Genomic DNA, 18,065 nt, shown 5'->3' with positions numbered 1-18,065 from the left:
AAGAGTTGTGCCCCACAAGAGGCTGTGTCAGTGCCTCCACCCGCAGGTCATGCTGCGGGGCATGGTTCCCCGGGTTTGATGGGAGTGCAACCTGCAGGGCACTGTTCCCTGGGTTTGATGGGACTGTGGCTGCTTGCCTTCGTCGTGGGCTGGAAATCTTTAGCTAGCTAGAAGGGGTTAGCATAACAAAGTGGCAGGTGAGAGGGAGACATTGAATTTCAATAAACCAGCAACTAGGGAATGAAATCTCCTTGCTTCTAATTTGAGCCCTGGCGTCCCTCTCGTTTACCTTGGAGCAAATCTGCTGTAATGCATAGGAAACAGCTCAGCAACTGCAGCCCTGGCTGTCATCAAGGTGGAGGCTGAGGTTTATTAAAGACCTGCAGAGCTCTGTAAAAAAAATAAATAAATTGATGATCTTCTTGGACTTAGTCATTGCAAGGTAAATATTTGAATAGGTAGGGGCAAGCGTGCTGAAATTGGATGATCCTTTTCACATTTATGCTTGGTTATGCTTGCTCTGCATGTATTTGGATGCTTGGCTGAGGGCGAGAGGGAGGTGAGGGATGAAAGGGACTTAGTACAGAAAGGGGAGAACAGGAGCAGGGAGAGATTAGGATGGAGAAAAAAGCAAAGGAAACTACTGAAGGTTAAAAATAATAACAACAATTAGGCTGGGGGAACCAAGAAGAGGCAGAAAAAATAAAGCGGGGCCTTTGAAGAAAAAAGGGGATAGACAGTGATGCCTTTTATTAAAATCTAAATGGCTGAATCTGAAGATAAATGAGTCTGTAAAGAAACAATGAAAATAATAAAAAGTGGAAGACAGGAAGGAGGGAAATATTTAAAAGGAAAATGAGAGGTTTTCACAAATGTGTGCAATTGAGCATGTCAGCAGAGATGCTCTGTAATCTGCTCTAATAATGTGACAGGTAGTGGGGCTTTTTAGAAACAAACATAGCCCAAACCTTGCAATTATTTTTTCAGTGAGGTGAAGTTTCCTGAGCGTGTAACACTGATGGTGTCCTCCTTTTGCATGTCCCTGTGGGGCTGCAGGTTACAATACAGTCTTTCCTTCCTGGGGGACTGTGTGTCAGGAACTGCAGCTGCCAACAGTAAGCACAGCCTCTCCCAGGGCACTGCAGGCTTTTGTTCCATATACAGGAAGGCTGGAGAGGTGGCAATTTGGTGCTCACTTGGCATTGCACAGCCAACAAGGTGCTTCCCTCCAGCAAAGGAAAGGGACTGTGATCATACCTTGGGAAAATGCTGCCACCCAGAAATGTTGGCCTGTGGGGGTTGTTTGTCCTGTTTGGGTCTCTTTTGCTGTGTCTCAGTGGAGGGGTTTGGTGGTTTTGGGAAAGAGGGGACATGGCACCCTTCTTGCTAAGAAGTAGCCAACTTCCTGTTGGGCTGCTGTGAGGATTTGTAAGATGGTTGGTCACCTCTTTAGTCACTGGTTAGGTCCTTGGCACAGTGGGGAGTTTCTTGGCTTGGTAGGATGTGGCTCTGATAGAAAAAGACTTTGCTCTGGGTAGGTGTGATGTTGCATATGTTTGTGGATGTCGGGTCTAACCTGCAGACATGCCAGTGGAAGAGTATGGTTAATCTTCCATGCTGACCAACTCTGTGAGTAACTGTGCACAGCAAAACAGGGAAAGACTGAGTGGCATGGACCTTGTCTTTCCTCTCCCAGTGGAGGAGTTTCTTTCAGGTGTGCCTGATTCCCAGCAGGGACAGTCTTGCTGCCATCCATGCTGTGGATGCATGAATGGGGCTGCATGTGTCAGTCCCTCCATGGAGATAACATTTTCAGAAGGGAGCCAGTGCTGCATAGTTCAGTGGAAAGTCCTGTCTCAAAACCTGTCTGAACAGTGTATTAGTCAGCACCAAGGGAAAAACCACAGCAGCTGCCGCTAACTGTAGAGGTATATGACCTCTATAAGAACAGATACATGACTCTTTTCCTTAAAGAAGAAAGGTCAAATCACAGCAACCTAATTGATCATAACCTAAAATAAAAAAATAACACTCTCCAAAAAAACCCAACACCGTAGGAGGAGACTGGTGGAGGTGCATCTCAGCAAGCCAGTCATCACTGTTAGCCACTCTTAGGCCGTACATCCACCTCTCCTAGCTCTATCTCTGTGCTCAGGGTGAACATGGCACATTGCTTGTGGATATAGCTGCCTCTTGCCCACTCTCAGCCTGTGTTTCCAGGCTGCAAACATTTTGTGGGCCACAGGAAAGAGCTTCTAAGTTAGACTTAACTGAAGCCAGTGGAAGGCCATGTTCTCAATGTGGTGGTGTACACCTCAACATAAAGGTTGATAAAGGAGTGTTTGTTAGCCTCCTAGGAATTTAATCATCACATTTTTCTCATATTGTTTTTGGGCACTCTTTGGGAGGTGAGTTTATATTGGTGACATGAAAAGAATTGGCTTTTCAGTTGCAAGATGTGAGGTAGTGAGTTTTGCATTTGAGCTGTGTGTCTTTTCTGCTTTCTTATTACCCCACACCCCCATGCAGATACTCTTAAATTATCTAGGTAAACTGCATGGTTTAAAGTCTACTGCAAAACTGTTTTAACAGACAAATATAAGAAGCTGCATGAGTTTAACTGAAATCACTTTGTGTGGATTTTTCTGGCATAAACCAGACTGTAATAGATCCCGAATGTTTGAGGATGATTGAGTACTCAAATAAACTTGCAATGAATTTTAAGGGGAAATAGCTTTCTGTCTCTTCTATGTTGGGGTTTTTTTTGCAGTGATAGCTAGAAGAATGAACATTTTTCTTAAACAAGAGTGCTTGGATGGTTTTTTTATTTTTTAAATTGCTTCCCTGCTTATTTATTTGGGGCAGTAGTGTGCAGCATTGCTGTATAACCTGTTTTGCTATAGAGTGGTGGTGTTTCAAAGAACCTGCCTAGGAGAGCTGTTTGGAGCCTCAGGTGTGGCCATCTCTGCCAATGGGCCACAGGTGGCAAGTCTTTCCCAAGGAAATCCTTTCCCAATTGTGCCTATTAATAGGAGCAAGCCAAGACTTGGGAGCTGTAAGAGTCTGACTGAAGCTCCCTTCCTTTATTGATTTCCCCACTGTGCTGTCATGATTCTTCTTGTTCTTCAGTCACCCTTGAGTCTGCCAGGGCACAAGAGACCTGAATGCCTAATGTGCTCAAGCGAGGGTTTTAGAAAAAAAACCAGAATAATTAGGGGGGGAATGCCATTTTAATGTAACAGAAAAAAAGGAACAGTCTAAAGGTCTTTTCTTCTTCCTTTTTGAAGGTTGTGTTTATAGGGATTTAGCTGTGATCTGAAATATAGCCTTTAAAACTGTCCTGCTTTGTTGCAGGGAACAAAACACTGGTAAGCAAGGAGGGAGGACATGTCCTAGCTATGCCACAAAACAAGGCACCTGAGTTCAGTGAGTTTTTTGAGTGGGTGAGTGGGTCCCCTATTTTAGACAGGATAGCATGCTGATATTAGTGCTACCTGTGATGAAGATTGTTTTTACAAAAGAAGTAAGAGTAAATCTGAGCCAAGGAACTAGTGAAGCTTGGTTTTCTGCAGGTTTTGCTTTATGGTTGAATTCCTAAGTATCTAATAAAGTGCAATCACTGCTTTTCCTTGATTGTGGTACTCCCATGGTTGTCTTCAGGGTGACTTCTTTGGTGTCTGAGGGTTGACCAATCATCGCATTGTTCCCCACAGAGAAATATGAATATCTAGTGGGTATCTCCTCTGCTTCTCTAGCTATTTCATGAAACCTATGAAACTTATTCTTAAATCACTATCCATCTCTCACTGAGAGCTTTAGCCACTCTCAAAGCAGTAGGCACTTGCTAAAGTTAGGTGCACACATACTGCACTATCAGGTGGTGTTGTCTCCTCTGGAAGCCTAAATACCTGTAGGAGGAGGTCAGCCAGAGAACACACACCAGTCAGGGGCTAGTACAAAAAGTAGAGATGCAAGAAGATACTGTCCAAGAATCCTGTAGTGCTGAGAAGCCCATCCAGAAGACTCTTTCTGTCTTTCAGCAGTCTTAAAAACATTATTTTCTGTCTTGATCCCTCATTTTTCTTTCATAGGAGTAGGGGACATTTAGAGATTCCTCTTTTTGTAACTGCCGAGAACAACTTCCCTCCCCCTCTTTCTGCTCAAGAGTCTTTTCAGGCCAATGTGAGTTGGTGGTATTTCCATTATGCTGTGCTTTCCTCAATCTGCCGAGCAGACAGCAACCAGCAGAGTATCTGCTGCTGTTCCTGGGCATGCTTCTCTGGGTGTCTCAGCCAGTTAAACTCCAGAGCCTACCTCCACTGAGGACATTCCCAAGAAGCAGCAGCACAAGGGAAATGCTTCATGCTAGCCATTTTGTCATTTACCTACAGGGCTGTGAGCAGCAGCTAGGAAACTGGCAGCTTACAGAGCCGTTTGCACTCAGATGCAATGGTAATATAAGCATGGACTGGGAAAACTGGAGCCATCTGCAGACCTGGGGACAGCAGCATGTCAACTGTTCTTGGCTCAGAGGCTTCACCAGTAGCAGGCTGGAGGCTTTGTCTATAAAAGCCTGGATTCTGCTGGAATCGATGCCATTGATCCTGCATTGGAGACATCATGGAAACTTCCAATTTACTAGTTTATTTTGTGACTTATTTTCTTTACTGTTTTGAGTGGGTTTTTTAATGCACTGCTTCAATACAATATGTGCCTTTGGATTAATGATAGGTGCACCAAAAGCCTCTTCTCCTTATTTTAATGTGAGATTGGTTTCCTGAACTCTTACTTTTAAATGCTCACAGACTCCTGCAAAGGATTTGAGGTGTCCTGGAAGAGTTGGAGCACTGTACCCTAGGAGATCTACCTGCATTTTGCTTTCCTTTCTGATTGTAACTGTTGGTGTTGTGCATCTGTGCTGTTGGCTCTGAGCAAGCCATCATCCTGTGTCGGTGCTTGTCTCATCAGAGTCACTTGGTGAGCAGGACAAGCAACCAGTGGCTGTAAAGCTGGTAAAAGTTTCTCTCTCTTTCTGAACTGATGCTGTCATTCAGCATTTAACATGTTATGGGAGACCACCTGGTGGGTTCTCTGCAGCTATCTCTGCTGTCAGTTCATCAAGGTTGCATGGAGCACTCACTGCTAGGGAAAAACAAAACCTCTTCTAGATAGTCATTGCACCTTCTCCACATAAGAAGGGTCTGAGGGCCATTCAAAAAACATTGGAATACAGTTTGTATGATAGGAACTAACTGTTAAATTAATGCTTTCCACTTGTCTGGTTTAGGAGCTGCTGCCTTCCAGGTGGGGAGCAAAAGGGTTTCTTCACACACCTTATCAAGGCAGTGCAGAACATCATGATGGTGAGCTGTCATTATCTCCATCAGCTGATCTGTGTTAACAGCTCTTCCAACTGACTCGACATGCTCTGTCTTCCTCATCTATTTCAAATATAGCAGTTAGCATGGAGAAGTGGTGTCCCCTTTTAAAGCTATGTGTGGGAATGCTGCTTGAGCCTTGCAGACAGTGCCTTTTTGCAGGAGGAGCAACTTGTTATTGGCCATCTCTCATTGAGGTAATAACCAAAGAGGTTCACAGAAATCTGAGGGAAGGTGGAGTGGGAGAAGGGGGAGAAAGGAAGGGCATTGAGTGCTTTGAAATGCTCAGATCGATGCATATAAAAATAAATACATTTATTAAAAGATTTTAATACAAAGATGCTAAGCACTGTCATGCAGAAAGTCACCTGGTTGTGCGTGCCAGACTAGCTTTTCCAGAGTAGCTGATAGCTACACAATTGCACCTTCTGAACAGTCTCAAAATCCCGAAAGTCTTAAGCACAGCATTTCACCTCCATTCTCCTTATCTTCTGTCCCCCAAATTACCACCATCTGAACCAGAAAAGGCTTGGAGAGGAGAGATGGACCGTAGCCACGTGTGTAAGAGACAAAAAGTATGGTAGGAAAACACTCATCAGGAAAACAGGTTTTCAGAAGTGGATGTTACCTGGTTTTATCTGTGTTACCTTGACCAGATGGCAGAAGTCTGTCAACTGTTTGGCAGAATTTGCTATACTCATCTTAATTCTGCTTGCCTCGGTCTCTAGTGCAGGAGGAGAGCAGGTGGTCCTCATGGCTGGAGAGCTTGGACTCCATCCTGCAAGAGTCAGACTGTGCCTTTCATTCATAGTGAGAGTGCCAGCTTCAAATAACAGTTTTGAGCTGCCAAAACCTTGTTGGAGGAAGGTAGCTTGGAAATATGCAAAAGAGCCACCACCCTTCATTCCAGCTTCCAGAAATCCCTCCAGCTCATGCTGATTTCGTGGCTCAGTAGATGGTTATTGTCTGGTGAAGATACATGTTTGTATAATATGCTATGAACAATTTCCATACTTTAAGCAGGACTGATAAAGATTTCCACTGTCTTAGTTTGTTTGGGGGATTTATTTCAAAACTCTTTCTCACCTCCTTATTAGCCACCTTATGTCTTTCAGTAATTGCATGTGAAGGATATGATTCTTTTCTTCCCTCTCTGTACATCAGGATGCCAGTGTTTTCATTCATATTCTTGGTTTGGGACCTTTAAAGTCCCTAGTTTAAGAACTGCTGCTTACAGAAATCATCTCCCAGGTGTGTCTTGGTCTGTGTCATCTTGCCCAGGAGGCAAAAGTAAATCACTGCTGCTGAGCCTAAAGAGCGGACCAGAAGGGGATATTGGAAGCTCTGGTGCTGGGCTTTGCAGCTCCAGGGACAGGTTAGGTCCCTGAAAGGCAGATGGGAGAAAGGTGCTTGCAGGCTCTCAAAGCCTTCATTATTGAATAAATGAAGGAAAACCAGCTCTCACACACATACCTTGACCTCCTGTGTGATCTCTGCTGAGCTCTGGAAGCAGAGGCACTAATCTCTGAAAGCAGCTCTTGCACTCTTATCTCCATGTGTTACTTGTATAGTTGAAGTAGAGGAGAATGAATCCTCCTTGAAAATTGATTTTGAGAAGGGCTACTCACCTGACTATAAAGCACCACAAACACTGTTATAATCCAGGGGGAATGTGGCCTGAGATGCGTTTTGATTATTTTGAAATGATACTATAGGCCTCTCCCTCCCTGCCTAGTATTTCCTCCCTGTCAAAGTGCGCTAGGTGGAAAGAAATCAGGTTTTAAAATTAAAATGGAGTAAAGAGGATTTTCTAAGCTTCCCATTTCTATAATTTCTTAACTTCAGCTTTGGAGGTGCAAAACATTAGGACACTGTTATGTCTTCAGAGGAGCCTGGGCTGTGTCAGTTCCTTGGCTCCATGGTTTGGTTTTTTGCTTTCCCTGGCTGTCCTGTGGGCTCCAGGAGGCTGTGGCTTAGCAGGTTGCCCTGTGCCAGTTTAAGCCGCAGCAAATTCCCACATCCCTGCTCTTAGCTCACAAGTGATGTCAAGTAAAACACGTCAGCTTAACCCTCGGTGGAAGAGGTGCGTGCTGATGTGCTCTGCCCTCGGGTTTGCAGTGGCTTAGGCATGCCTTAAGCTGCGATAGCTCACTGCTGGTGCTCGGGATCAGTGGGAGAGCTAAACCCTCACAGAGGTGAGATTGTAGAAGAGGGAGGGGGGTAGAACAGGGATTTGTGGGCTGACTCACCTTGGCTTGCTGCTGGAGGTTATTGCCTCCTCAGGTGAGAGTCCTGCATGGTGGTCTGCGGCCCACTGCTGCCCTCCCTGGGTGTCTCCCCTGGCTCTGTTTTGGAAGAAAGGTTCTGTGGGATGCTTAGCAATGCTGGGCTGGGCTGGCAATCTGGCCAGGTGTCACTGAGCTGGGCCACAGGGGAAGTCATAGGGCCAGAGACACCCAAGGCAGAGACCAGTGTGTGAGCATCACCTTCAGCAGAGCTGTGAGAGCAGGGCAGTGCTGCAGTGTGCCTGGATCTTGTCTGGGTCTGCCTGGAGCACTGGCCTGCTGAATAGTATGTTCTGTGACCACAGAGCCTGCCGAGGAACCATGTCCTGACAGTTAGCAGAGCAGGGACATCCAGGCTGTCACCAAGCACAGGTTTCCTTGTTGCAGGGAAGGAAAACCGTGTCCTTTGGGATATCATCTCTGTCACCACCTCAAGCCTATTTTTTTACTTGTAGGCTGGTTTGCACACTCCTTACAGAGAGCATCTGCCTTGCAGAACAGGATTTCAAAACAACACGTGCATGTGCAAGGGAGTAAAGGTTTTCCTTCCAGCCATGGCTGGGAGATGGAGGCAGACCTGAAGCCTGTGTCCTCTGTATCTGTTCTGTGCCCGACTCACCATGCTCTTTGGCCACCTCTCTATCCTCAGCGTCTCTGCTCCTTGGGCTGCCTGTTGTCAGGGTTTGCTCCACTGCTGCTCTAGCTAATTTTTGCTTAATGAGCACATGATGATCCTCACTGCTGGGTGCCACCTTTTCCTTTTACCATCCATTTCTGGTTTCTCCTTTTTATTTTAATGAGGTCACTTGAACTTCTCCACCTAAATTAGCTGTCCTAATAACCAGGTGTTTCTTGGGATGCTTTGGGACACGGGTGGATAGAGGAGAAGGAGCCTGTTAGCGGGAGCCTGCCCTCTGCTGTTCCCCAAAGCAGCTTTAGTTGAGGGCAGGGGCAGTGGCTGTGAGTGTGCTCCCAGCATCTTACAGTGCACCCAAAGCAGTCAAGGGAAGGGGGCCACAATTTTTGAAGGAGCATTCACCACTTGCTGGGCCGAAGGAGGCTCAGAGAAATGCTGTGAACAGCACTGTGCTAGTGGGGCTGGAGCCCCAGAGTAGAGCATAGGGGGGAAGAGGAGGGCAGGTGTCCTTTCTTCTGGAGCACTCACGAATGGTTGGGAAAGCTTTGACTCCCCTGAGTCCATCAAGGACAAACCAGAGCTGGGGCTGAGCACATCTGTTCCCTTTGCATGCACACCCTGGGCACACAGGGAGGGGGTTGCTGGTGGTGCCACAGGGTGCTTGTTGCCAGCCCCTGTGGGTTTGTGTGGGGCTTGGGAAGCTGCAAGAGGGCATTGCTGTCCCACGTGCCTGGGGCGGGTGCACATCCGATTTGGAAGTCTCACACAACTTGGGTGTGCAGCTTTGGCCGGGAAGCACCTCTTGCAAGGCACGTCGTGGAGGCGGAGCAGGGTGTGCAGTGGGATCCTTTGCCACTGCCTGGGAGGGAGCATAGTCAGAGTCTCAAATGGGTAGGCTGGGCGCGTGACTAACGGAGCCCGCAGCAAGCACAGAGAAGTTCAGGCCCTGAGTCGGAAAGCTGACCTAATTTCCAGTTTTTGCGTCTTCTGTCTGATTCTCTGTTCCCCTTCTTTCTACATTAGTTACTTCTGCTTTTTTCCTGTGCCCTTTCTCACTGCCTGCTTGAACTCACACAGTTGCGTTGGGAGATGCATTTCGATTGGCATAATCATTCCAGCCAGTCGTTAATGTACCAACAAGGATGCTATTGTAGTAGGAGGATTTATTACTACTGCTGTGAAACAACTGCCATGCTGTCTCACTTAACTCTTTAGCTCCCCTCTTGTCTTCTGCAAGTAGCTGAATCAGTGGCAAACTGCCCTCATAAAAAGCTGCAAGCATGCAAATTTGGGATATGATATTTTATTCTGCTTTTTCCTGCTCTTACCACGGAGTGCTGCAGTGATACAAGTGCAAGCAAGTTCAGTGCTTCACCGTGCATTTCTTGATTGTATAGCAACTGAAAGTGACTTGGTAGTTAAATTTCTCTTTTAAAAGCCATAGGCTTAAATGTTTCCATGAAAACTAAAACTATATTTTGACTACTTTTCCTTATTTGGAAGTTCTACTCACCCCTTCAGGAGCTTGAAGGGAGTTCACTATTTCAGAAAAGTGGATGACTTCTTTTTTGTTTAGCTAAGTAATTAGTAATCTTTTAGGTGCCTTTCATTTAAACCTGTCTTTAACCATTCTTATTTCTCAGTGCAGGTGGGGCTTTACTTAAGGAAGGCAATCCCCAGCCAACCAGATTATTAACACTTGCTTTACCTTTTCCCCATGGTACCAGCAGCCTGTGGCTGTATGTTGGTAGGCAAGGAAGAGAAGAGGGAAAGTTTTGCACAGGGACCCCACACCCTCAGTCACAGTGAAAGTACCTCTTGGGGTGGTAGGTTTGCCTCCTCAGGTTCTGGTCTTGGGTAGGAACCTTGGGCAGTTGGCAAAACTTATAAGCTTATAAAACTTACATAGAAAAAAAACTTATATAGAAACAAAGCTTTCCTCTGCCTGTGACCACGTGTGAGTTTCTAGGTGGGACTTAAAAGTCAGACAAGCAAAAGGACCCTGCCAGTGGCATGATCAGCTCATATTTTTCCCACTTGCAAAGATGACATTGAGGGTCTTCAGTTTTGCAGTGTAACACAGTGTGTGTTTTCTGCCTTGCTGAAGGCATTACATGTGATTTTGACTGACAAGGAAGAGCAGTGCCTGGTGTGCTGCAGCAGGTATGGATCGGCATGTACAGCTAATTGCCAGGCATGAGGGCTTGAGAGGATTACATTGCTAATCTAGATACCGTTCCCACCTTATCACCACCTCCTGCCTCCTGCGTGCACACGTATTTGGATCCTGTAAGGAATGGAAATCAATAGTGATGTGGGGGAGGGATATAAGCATCCTGGGTCCCCGCTGTAAGGAATGGAAATCAATAGTGATGCGGGGGAGGGATATAAGCATCCTGGGTCTCCAAGAGCTTGCAGTGGCTGGGAGACAACAGGTCCCTTCCAGCTGTTCCTGTGGAATGGAGTGGCTTTGGTGGCAGATAGTGGCTGGGAGACAACAGGTCCCTTCCGGCTGTTCCTGTGGGAATGGGGTGGCTTTGGTGGCAGACCCTCCCTCCTTCCCTGGGATGGCATGGGTGGCCACAGAAAGGTTAGCAGATTGCAGAGGGCAATAACAAAATGCTGTGCCCCTGTACCTCGCACTCCCTCCCACACTGCCCTTCAGGTGCCATTCAGTGCCTGCCACTGCTCACCTCTGGGTTCACCAGGGTGGCTCTGGTATTGCTGCTCCTCTTGAGCAGCTTCTTTCTGTCTTGCACACACAGACAGAGGGGTTGGAGAAGGAGGTTCGTGGTGCTGAGCTGTGATCCCTGCAGGGCAACAAGGTGTTGTGGAGCAGATGGAAACATAACTTTTGCACTCATTCCCTGCAAAATCCAGAATCGTATTTCTTAGCCAGAAGCAGCTCCTTAGGAGTAGAGAGTACATGTTTTTGTTTTTTGTAAATAGTTCACACTTGATACTTGGCAAGCTTAGTTCTGTCCAGGTGGTATGAAGTGAGCAGTTGGGAGACACAGGGTAGCACTGTAGAATGTGTCTAAAGTGTATCAGTGGGTAACAGCTGTAAGGAAATCCAAGGGAAGAAGAGATTGATGGGTTTTTCTTGTCCTTAGGAGTAGAGAGTACATGTTTTTGTTTTTTGTAAATAGTTCACACTTGATACTTGGCAAGCTTAGTTCTGTCCAGGTGGTATGAAGTGAGCAGTTGGGAGACACAGGGTAGCACTGTAGAATGTGTCTAAAGTGTATCAGTGGGTAACAGCTGTAAGGAAATCCAAGGGAAGAAGAGATTGATGGGTTTTTCTTGTCCTAGCCCTGAAATCCAAGGGAAGAAGAGATTGATGGGGTTTTCTTGTTCTACAGTGGCCCTGAGATGGTCCAGCTGTATTGGGTAGCCTGTTTGAGTTGTTTTACTCCTGAAGAGCCTGCAGCTTAAGGCTACCATAGTGCTAAGTGATTTTCACAGCATTGTTTTACCAGCTTGAGCTAGAAAGCCTCTGGCTCCCAGCCTGACACTCCTCCTGCATCATTTAGCAAGGAAACAGCATCTCAGGCAGATTTGCTGCCTTGCTTGGGAGTAGATGAAATATTGGTAGCTCTCTGGTTTGTGTCTGACTCCTAAAAGCTCTGATAGCCTACCTACCCTGTAGAGGTGGTTGAGGTTTTGGATGCGCAAGGATGAACCAGGGCCAGCCGGGAGCAAAGGGAGACACCTGGATCATCTTTGTCTGTGTGGGCAGTGTTCAGCATGGCACTGGGAGCTGCTAGAAATGAAGCCAGTCCTGGGGCTCAGAGGAAAGTGTCTTGAGGTGTGCACCAAGTCCTGGGAGTTCCAGTCTCTCCTCTCTACCTGTTTTCTGGGAGACTGTAAGCCAGTTCCTTTTTCAAAAATTAGCTGTGATTAGCTCACTAAGTGTTCGTTGATTGCATGTTATTGAGGTGTGTGCATTTAAGGTGGGTTTGACGGGAGCTGGGTGTGCAGGCTTCCTGAGGAGGGATACCTTGGCGAGGGAGAGCATCTCTGGGCTCCCCACTCCTCCTCCCGGTCCTGGCAGCTGGGCCCTGGGACTCTCCCTGGCTGGGTCCTTGCCACCCTCTAGTGGCAATATTTGTATTTAATATTTCAGTAGCTTTCAAAACTTGGTGGTGCTTAGCAGACCACCCACCACCAAGTACCTATCCCAGTGCCCTCTGCAGTGACCTGTGGCTTGGGGGCCAGTAGGAAATGCTGTATTTCTTGCTCTTCAGTGTTCTAAGTACAAGCTCAATACTGTCAGCTGTGACTGGCTCAGGGGTGGTAGTAGCGAAATAGATTTGCTCCTAGGAATTGCTTTTCAGTCATTCATCTCCTTGTCCAGCCACTTGCTGCCAAATCTAACCTTGATGCTGGAGAGAAAGGAGTTCTGCTAACACCCTCAGAAGGTCATGACAGCTGTAGAGATGGACCTGTGCTGGGGAACAAGGAGGAAGCAAGGGTGCTGGGGGAAGTACATAGCAGGCTGCCTGAAAGGCACATTGAAAAGAGGGGAGAAACAGGCAGGAGCTGGGTGAGAAAGCTGGAAAGAGGATGTGTCCTGCAGCATCCCTCTTGGCTCTGATTCAGATGTGGCCCTGCTCCCCTTCAGACAGTGAAGTGACTCTTAACTGAGCTTACCCTTGCTTTCAAGTGGAGCTCAGCTTGCAGAGTGTCCCCAGAAATCCCGGTGCTGCCTGTGGCAGGTGGCTGCGGGATGAGCGTGGGCAGCTCGGCAGTGTGATGGCTGGCGGCAAAGCTAGAGCTCCCAGGTGGGCGCCATGCAAAGAGTTTACTTATGTCCTGATATGCAAACTGATGTCTCTGAACCCAGAGCAGGGCAGTTGGCTTGGGAGGAACTTCTCTTCTGATAACGCACCTCCCTGTGTGCTGTGTCCTGCCCTGGTGAGCACCTTCACAGTGTTCTCTGCTTTCTTTTCTCTCTGTGACTTCCAGCCCTGGTCTGCTCCAGCCTGATGGGCTAAGCCATGCCTGTAACCCTCTTGTCAGTGTAGGCCAGCAGTGTCTGTGCCTTGGGGTGGTGTTTGGAGCCCCAGCAGACCTGCAGTCCTGCTGTGTGAGTCCACAACACTCAGAACGAAATGCTCGTTGGGGTTCTGAAATGAGCTGTGATCTACTGCCACGTTCAGCTGCCTCCTGAGAACAGTATTTTCACTTTCTTCTACCAACTTTCCCCCTCCCCAAGCCTAGTACCTGAGGTGTATCTTGCACTGTAAATAAAACAGTTGTTTGTGATTCACTGGCCAGGCGTGAGAGTGGTGGTGCAAAGCACAGAGCCTTCCCACTGGCCTAGCCACTTCAGGACTCTTACTTGTCCCTCTATGATCATCTATCTGATCCTTTGGAAACTGGGATTTCATTTAGCAGGTCTTTCATTTAGCAGGACTCTGGTCCTTCTGGTTAGCAAGGTGACACTGACTGTGTGTCCATGCCAGGCTGATGTAACACAACAGCCTCAAGGCTGTGTGCACCCTGAAAGATCTTATTGATTTCTCTATCCATGAGGATCTTGGTTGACTTTTTTAACCAAAAGAGCAGGAGGAATGCAGCACAGCCTGTCATGCCTTTTGCAGTCAAATTGGAGCTTTAACTGCAAACTGACACCTCCTGATTTTTCTCCAGGAGTGCATTTTACAATAACTTGCCCATGTGGTATAAAAGATGCTAACCCTCCGGCCAGATCGTGACCTGGAAATACAAAGTTCCAGCTAGCCTCCAACCTGCTCAGGGAATGGCATGGCAAGTGCTTGCCTGAAGCCCAGTCTTCAGACAGTCTTCCCAGCATTGCTCCCAGCTGGGCAGCTCCACGTCTGGCAAGCCAAGTGCTTGTCCCCTGCTCAAGCATGACCTGACTTGTCCTGCAAAGCCAGACAGGCTCCCAGGGTCAGCAGCTCTCTGCTTTTCTGCCTTGTGCTTGCACAGAGAGCAGATGTGTGGCAGAGCAGGGCTTGGCAGGTGCACGGGCAATGATGGGGTGTGCAGGGCTCTCAAATGGGGTAGCCAGGACAGACACACTTTCTTCACAGATACTCATTTTCACCCCATAAGCTGTTGCACTGAGGCTGGTGTTTCAGGGAGCTCTGCCTTCAAAGCATCTCAGCGGGAAAGTCACTCCAGCAAGATGATGATCAGGTTTAATTTATTTAGATAACATAAGAAAAGTTGTAAGAGCCCATGGGTGGAGGGCAAAGAGAAAGGAGCTGTGCAGCCCTGGAAATTATTCAATAAGGTTTGAAATGGGAAGTGTAAAGCTTATTGTGCAGGCAGCGTGAACTGGCAAGGTTAGTTGTTGCTGTCACTGCTGGTTTAGGAGTCAGGGGGAAGGGGGAAAGGTGAAGCAAGCAGGATCCTTGCCATGGTCTGCTAGAAGCTATTGCCAGTGAGCAGGGGATGGGAGGTCCAGTGGAAAAGATGAGAGGACGGGAGGGAGTAAGACGTGGCAACAGGGACAGAGGTGTGCAATGTAAAGAGCCCTATAAGGTACTTTGCCTGTTGGGGCAGTAACGTGGGCAGTGAATGTGTGGTAAAAGCAAATGCTCCCATCCAGGCTGGATGTGGGAAGATTTCCCCTCTTGTTTACTCCATCTCATGCCTTTTTTCTTTCCCCTCTTCTGCTTTTGACTTTTCTGCCATAAATAATCCCAGCGGTTGCCTTCACTGCAGCTCATTGCTTTCTGTAACAGTGCCTGAATGAAACAGATGCAGCTTTTGGCAGCTCAGCTAGTTTTGTGAAACCATCTAGTGCTGTCAATGAAACCGAACTGAGATATGTTAATTATATTTCACTGGTACGTGGCAAAACCGTGGGCATTAACAAGCTTACTAACACTGCCTTGTCTGCAGAACTGGGGAGAAGGTTTACAGTCTTCTTTCCACATGATGTTTCTTGAGACAGCAAAGTCTAGAAAGGCTTTGTCTATTTTCTGGTGGTAGAATCTCTTGCTAAAGTAAAGCAAGGTTGGGGGGCTACAATTTTTTTTCATCCTGATTTTAGCGGCTGTACTTCCTTTCCTCTGGTTGATCAACTGGAAAAGTAGCCAGCAGTTTTATTACCAAGTGCCTTGACATGGCTGTGTCATGGGAGCAGGCATTGGTCAGGATGCAATTGCATTGCTGCCCTCAGAGGAGCCAGTTCTCTCCAAATGCAGAAACCCCTTCATCTGGCCTGAGGGGGTCATTAAAAGATGAAATGATATAAACAAAGGAGAAGGGGAATTGAATCTCCTGACTTTTTTATGAGGGAAGATTAAAGGAACTAAGTGTGTTCAGCTTGACCCCACCAGTGAGTGAGGGGTGAAGACCATGCCAGGGCTAAGGAGTGGCTGAAGGATATGGGCAAGAGGGGGGTGTCACAAAACATGGTGAGGGGCACATGATGAAGGGGTGGGATGCCTCCATGGGAAGTGGATGTATTAAGCTGTGCTGTTGTGCAGCGTGAAGGAAAACTCCGTTCAGTTGATGGGGCTTATTGAGCAAGGATTTAAGCACTGCACTGGAGTATGTGCTGCAGGTCTTTCCCAGCCAAGGGCTTTGGGGACCATTCTCCTCTTTTTAGGGGCTACATGTGAGTTAACAGGGCCTTGCTAATACTTAATCATTAATTGCAGTTGTAAAAAGAAACCTCTCCCCCAGCTCTCTTTTAATGTCTGGGATTTAGACACAGCATTTTGGCATTGCTAACTGTGGCACTGTGTTTCCCTGTCCCCCTTTGCTGCAGTGATTCCCGACTCTCTGCGAGTGACAGCGGTCCCTCAGACACTGAACAAAGTGGAGCACGACTCCCTGGAGCTGAAGTGTGAGGTGTCTAAGAGCACAGCCCAGCACAGCCATGTGTCCATCGCCTGGTACCGGCAGCGAGGCAGTGAGGCACCCATGGAGGTCATCTCCCTCAGCCGTGACTTTGTCCTGCGGGCTGGCAGTGCCTACGCCCAGCGGCAAGCCACGGGGGACATTCGCTTGGACAAAGTTGGGGAGACCACCTCAAAGCTCACCATCTACAACCTCCACCCATCGGATCAGGGCGAGTTTTACTGCGAGGCAGCAGAGTGGATCCAGGACCCGGATGATTCTTGGTATGCCATGACCCGCAAACGCTCCCAGGGCGCCATCGTCAACGTGCAAGCCACTGGTCAGTGTCTCCTCTGCCTTCTCTCACTTGGCTGGGCAGTGGGAGGAGGTGGAAAAGGTGGCAGTGCTTTGTTGACTGGCTAGGGGTTAGCTCCCTGCTTTGCCATGTGCCCCAGTTGGGAGGCTGCTGCAGGGTGAAGCAGGGCAAAGGAGGGCCCAAGCACTGCCTGTGGGCAAGGCAAATGTCAGCAAAGAGCAACCAGAGGACACCAGCGCAGCAGCAGGGCTTGGGTGGCAGGCCCTGTCTCCTGGTGTGGTCAGCAGTCTGGGGCTGACACAGGAGCTAAAACATACATTTAAGCACTTGGTATTAGCACAGACAGTGAGAACTTTGGTAACTGAGGTGGTAAGAGTGACACGGCAGAAAATAAAATGAAAACTTTGAGCAGGCACTTCTGTATTGCTCAAGATCGATTTGCAAGTCAAAATCCTTCACCTAGCCTACAGCACAGGTTCCTGCTAAGAGTCTAAAGACCCAGCTGAGCTATTTCTTTCTCTCTGATATCACCAGAGGTTCTGCCTCTTGACTGGCTGAGCAGGGTGTGAGTAGGACAAGGCTCCAAGTCCTATTCCACAGTGCTACTGGATGCTGGTGTCACATCAGAGCTGTTCCCAGGAGGAAAGGCTGGAGGAAAGGGTTGTGACTGAGGAAGCCTTGCAGCTGTTTGCATGCTGCGCAGCAAACTACCTCTCTGGCAGCATGGCCCATCTGGCCTCTCACAGCAAAATCTAGTCCCTCACCCTTTCACCTGTGGATGTGCTTGTCCAAGGGAAGTTGGCCATGCAGGGAGTACCTCACATGAGGTGTGCTGGCTTTCATTGATGGGCTTTGCCATACTGACGAGAGTTGGTCTGTGTCTTCCCCAGATAAGGAGTTCAGTGTCCGTCTGGAGACAGAGAAGCGGATGTACATCGTGGGTGAGCCGGTAGAGTTTCGGTGCATCCTGGAGGCACAGAACGTCCCTGACCGATACTTCTCCATCTCCTGGGCCTTCAACAGCTCCCTTATCGCCAGCCTGGGACCCAATGCTGTGCCAGTCCTCAACAACGAGTTTGCCCAGCGTGAGGCCCTGGGCCAACTCAAGGTAGCCAAAGAAAGTGACAACGTTTTTGTGCTGAAGATCTACCGCCTCCGCCTTGAGGACAGTGGCAAGTACAACTGCCGGGTGACTGAGCGGGAGAAGACTGTGACAGGGGACTTCATTGACAAGGAGAGCAAGCGGCCAAAGAACATCCCCATCACTGTCATGCCGCTCAGTAAGTAGAGACTTGCCCATCCCCTCCTGGGGCTGTTGCTGTACTGGGCAGCTAGCTGGTGAAGCCGTGATGTGCGGTGGGGGAGAGGGAGATTAAGAGTTTGCATGCTGTGGAAGATTAAAATCCCAACTGTCAAGATTTTTTGTTGTTGGGAAGGGGATGGAAAGGAGGGATATGTGTCAGGTTCATAGATGGGGAATCATGCCCCCACCTTGGTAATGACAGCAACCTGGCAGTTTTGTCCTTGAGCTCAAGGCACATGTGACAGTCTCTGACTTGCTCCTCAAACATCTCTCCTTGCCTTGCTCTACAAGGAGCTGGGTGCTCTGAAATATTCAGCAGGTATAA

At 48.0% G+C, this 18,065-nt stretch overlaps 1 protein-coding gene across 1 annotated transcript in view; it reads left to right on the top strand.

The window, feature by feature from the left end:
* The window catches only part of IGSF3 (immunoglobulin superfamily, member 3), a gene marked incomplete at its 3' end in the record, with an annotated part of 42,249 nt that overhangs the window by 18,547 nt on the left and 5,637 nt on the right, over nucleotides 1–18,065 (top strand). Inside the window, exons 2-3 of the mRNA XM_009077332.1 lie at nucleotides 16,051–16,461; nucleotides 17,328–17,717. Of these exons, the coding sequence (XP_009075580.1) occupies nucleotides 16,051–16,461; nucleotides 17,328–17,717 (801 nt within the window). The remainder of the gene's footprint in view (nucleotides 1–16,050; nucleotides 16,462–17,327; nucleotides 17,718–18,065) is intronic.

This window comes from Acanthisitta chloris, unplaced genomic scaffold, assembly GCF_000695815.1.
Source record: "Acanthisitta chloris isolate BGI_N310 unplaced genomic scaffold, ASM69581v1 scaffold3566, whole genome shotgun sequence".
Taxonomy (NCBI): Eukaryota; Metazoa; Chordata; class Aves; order Passeriformes; family Acanthisittidae; genus Acanthisitta; species Acanthisitta chloris.
The sequence above is the reverse complement of the archived record's forward strand: the minus strand, read 5'-3'. Positions and strand labels throughout refer to the sequence as shown.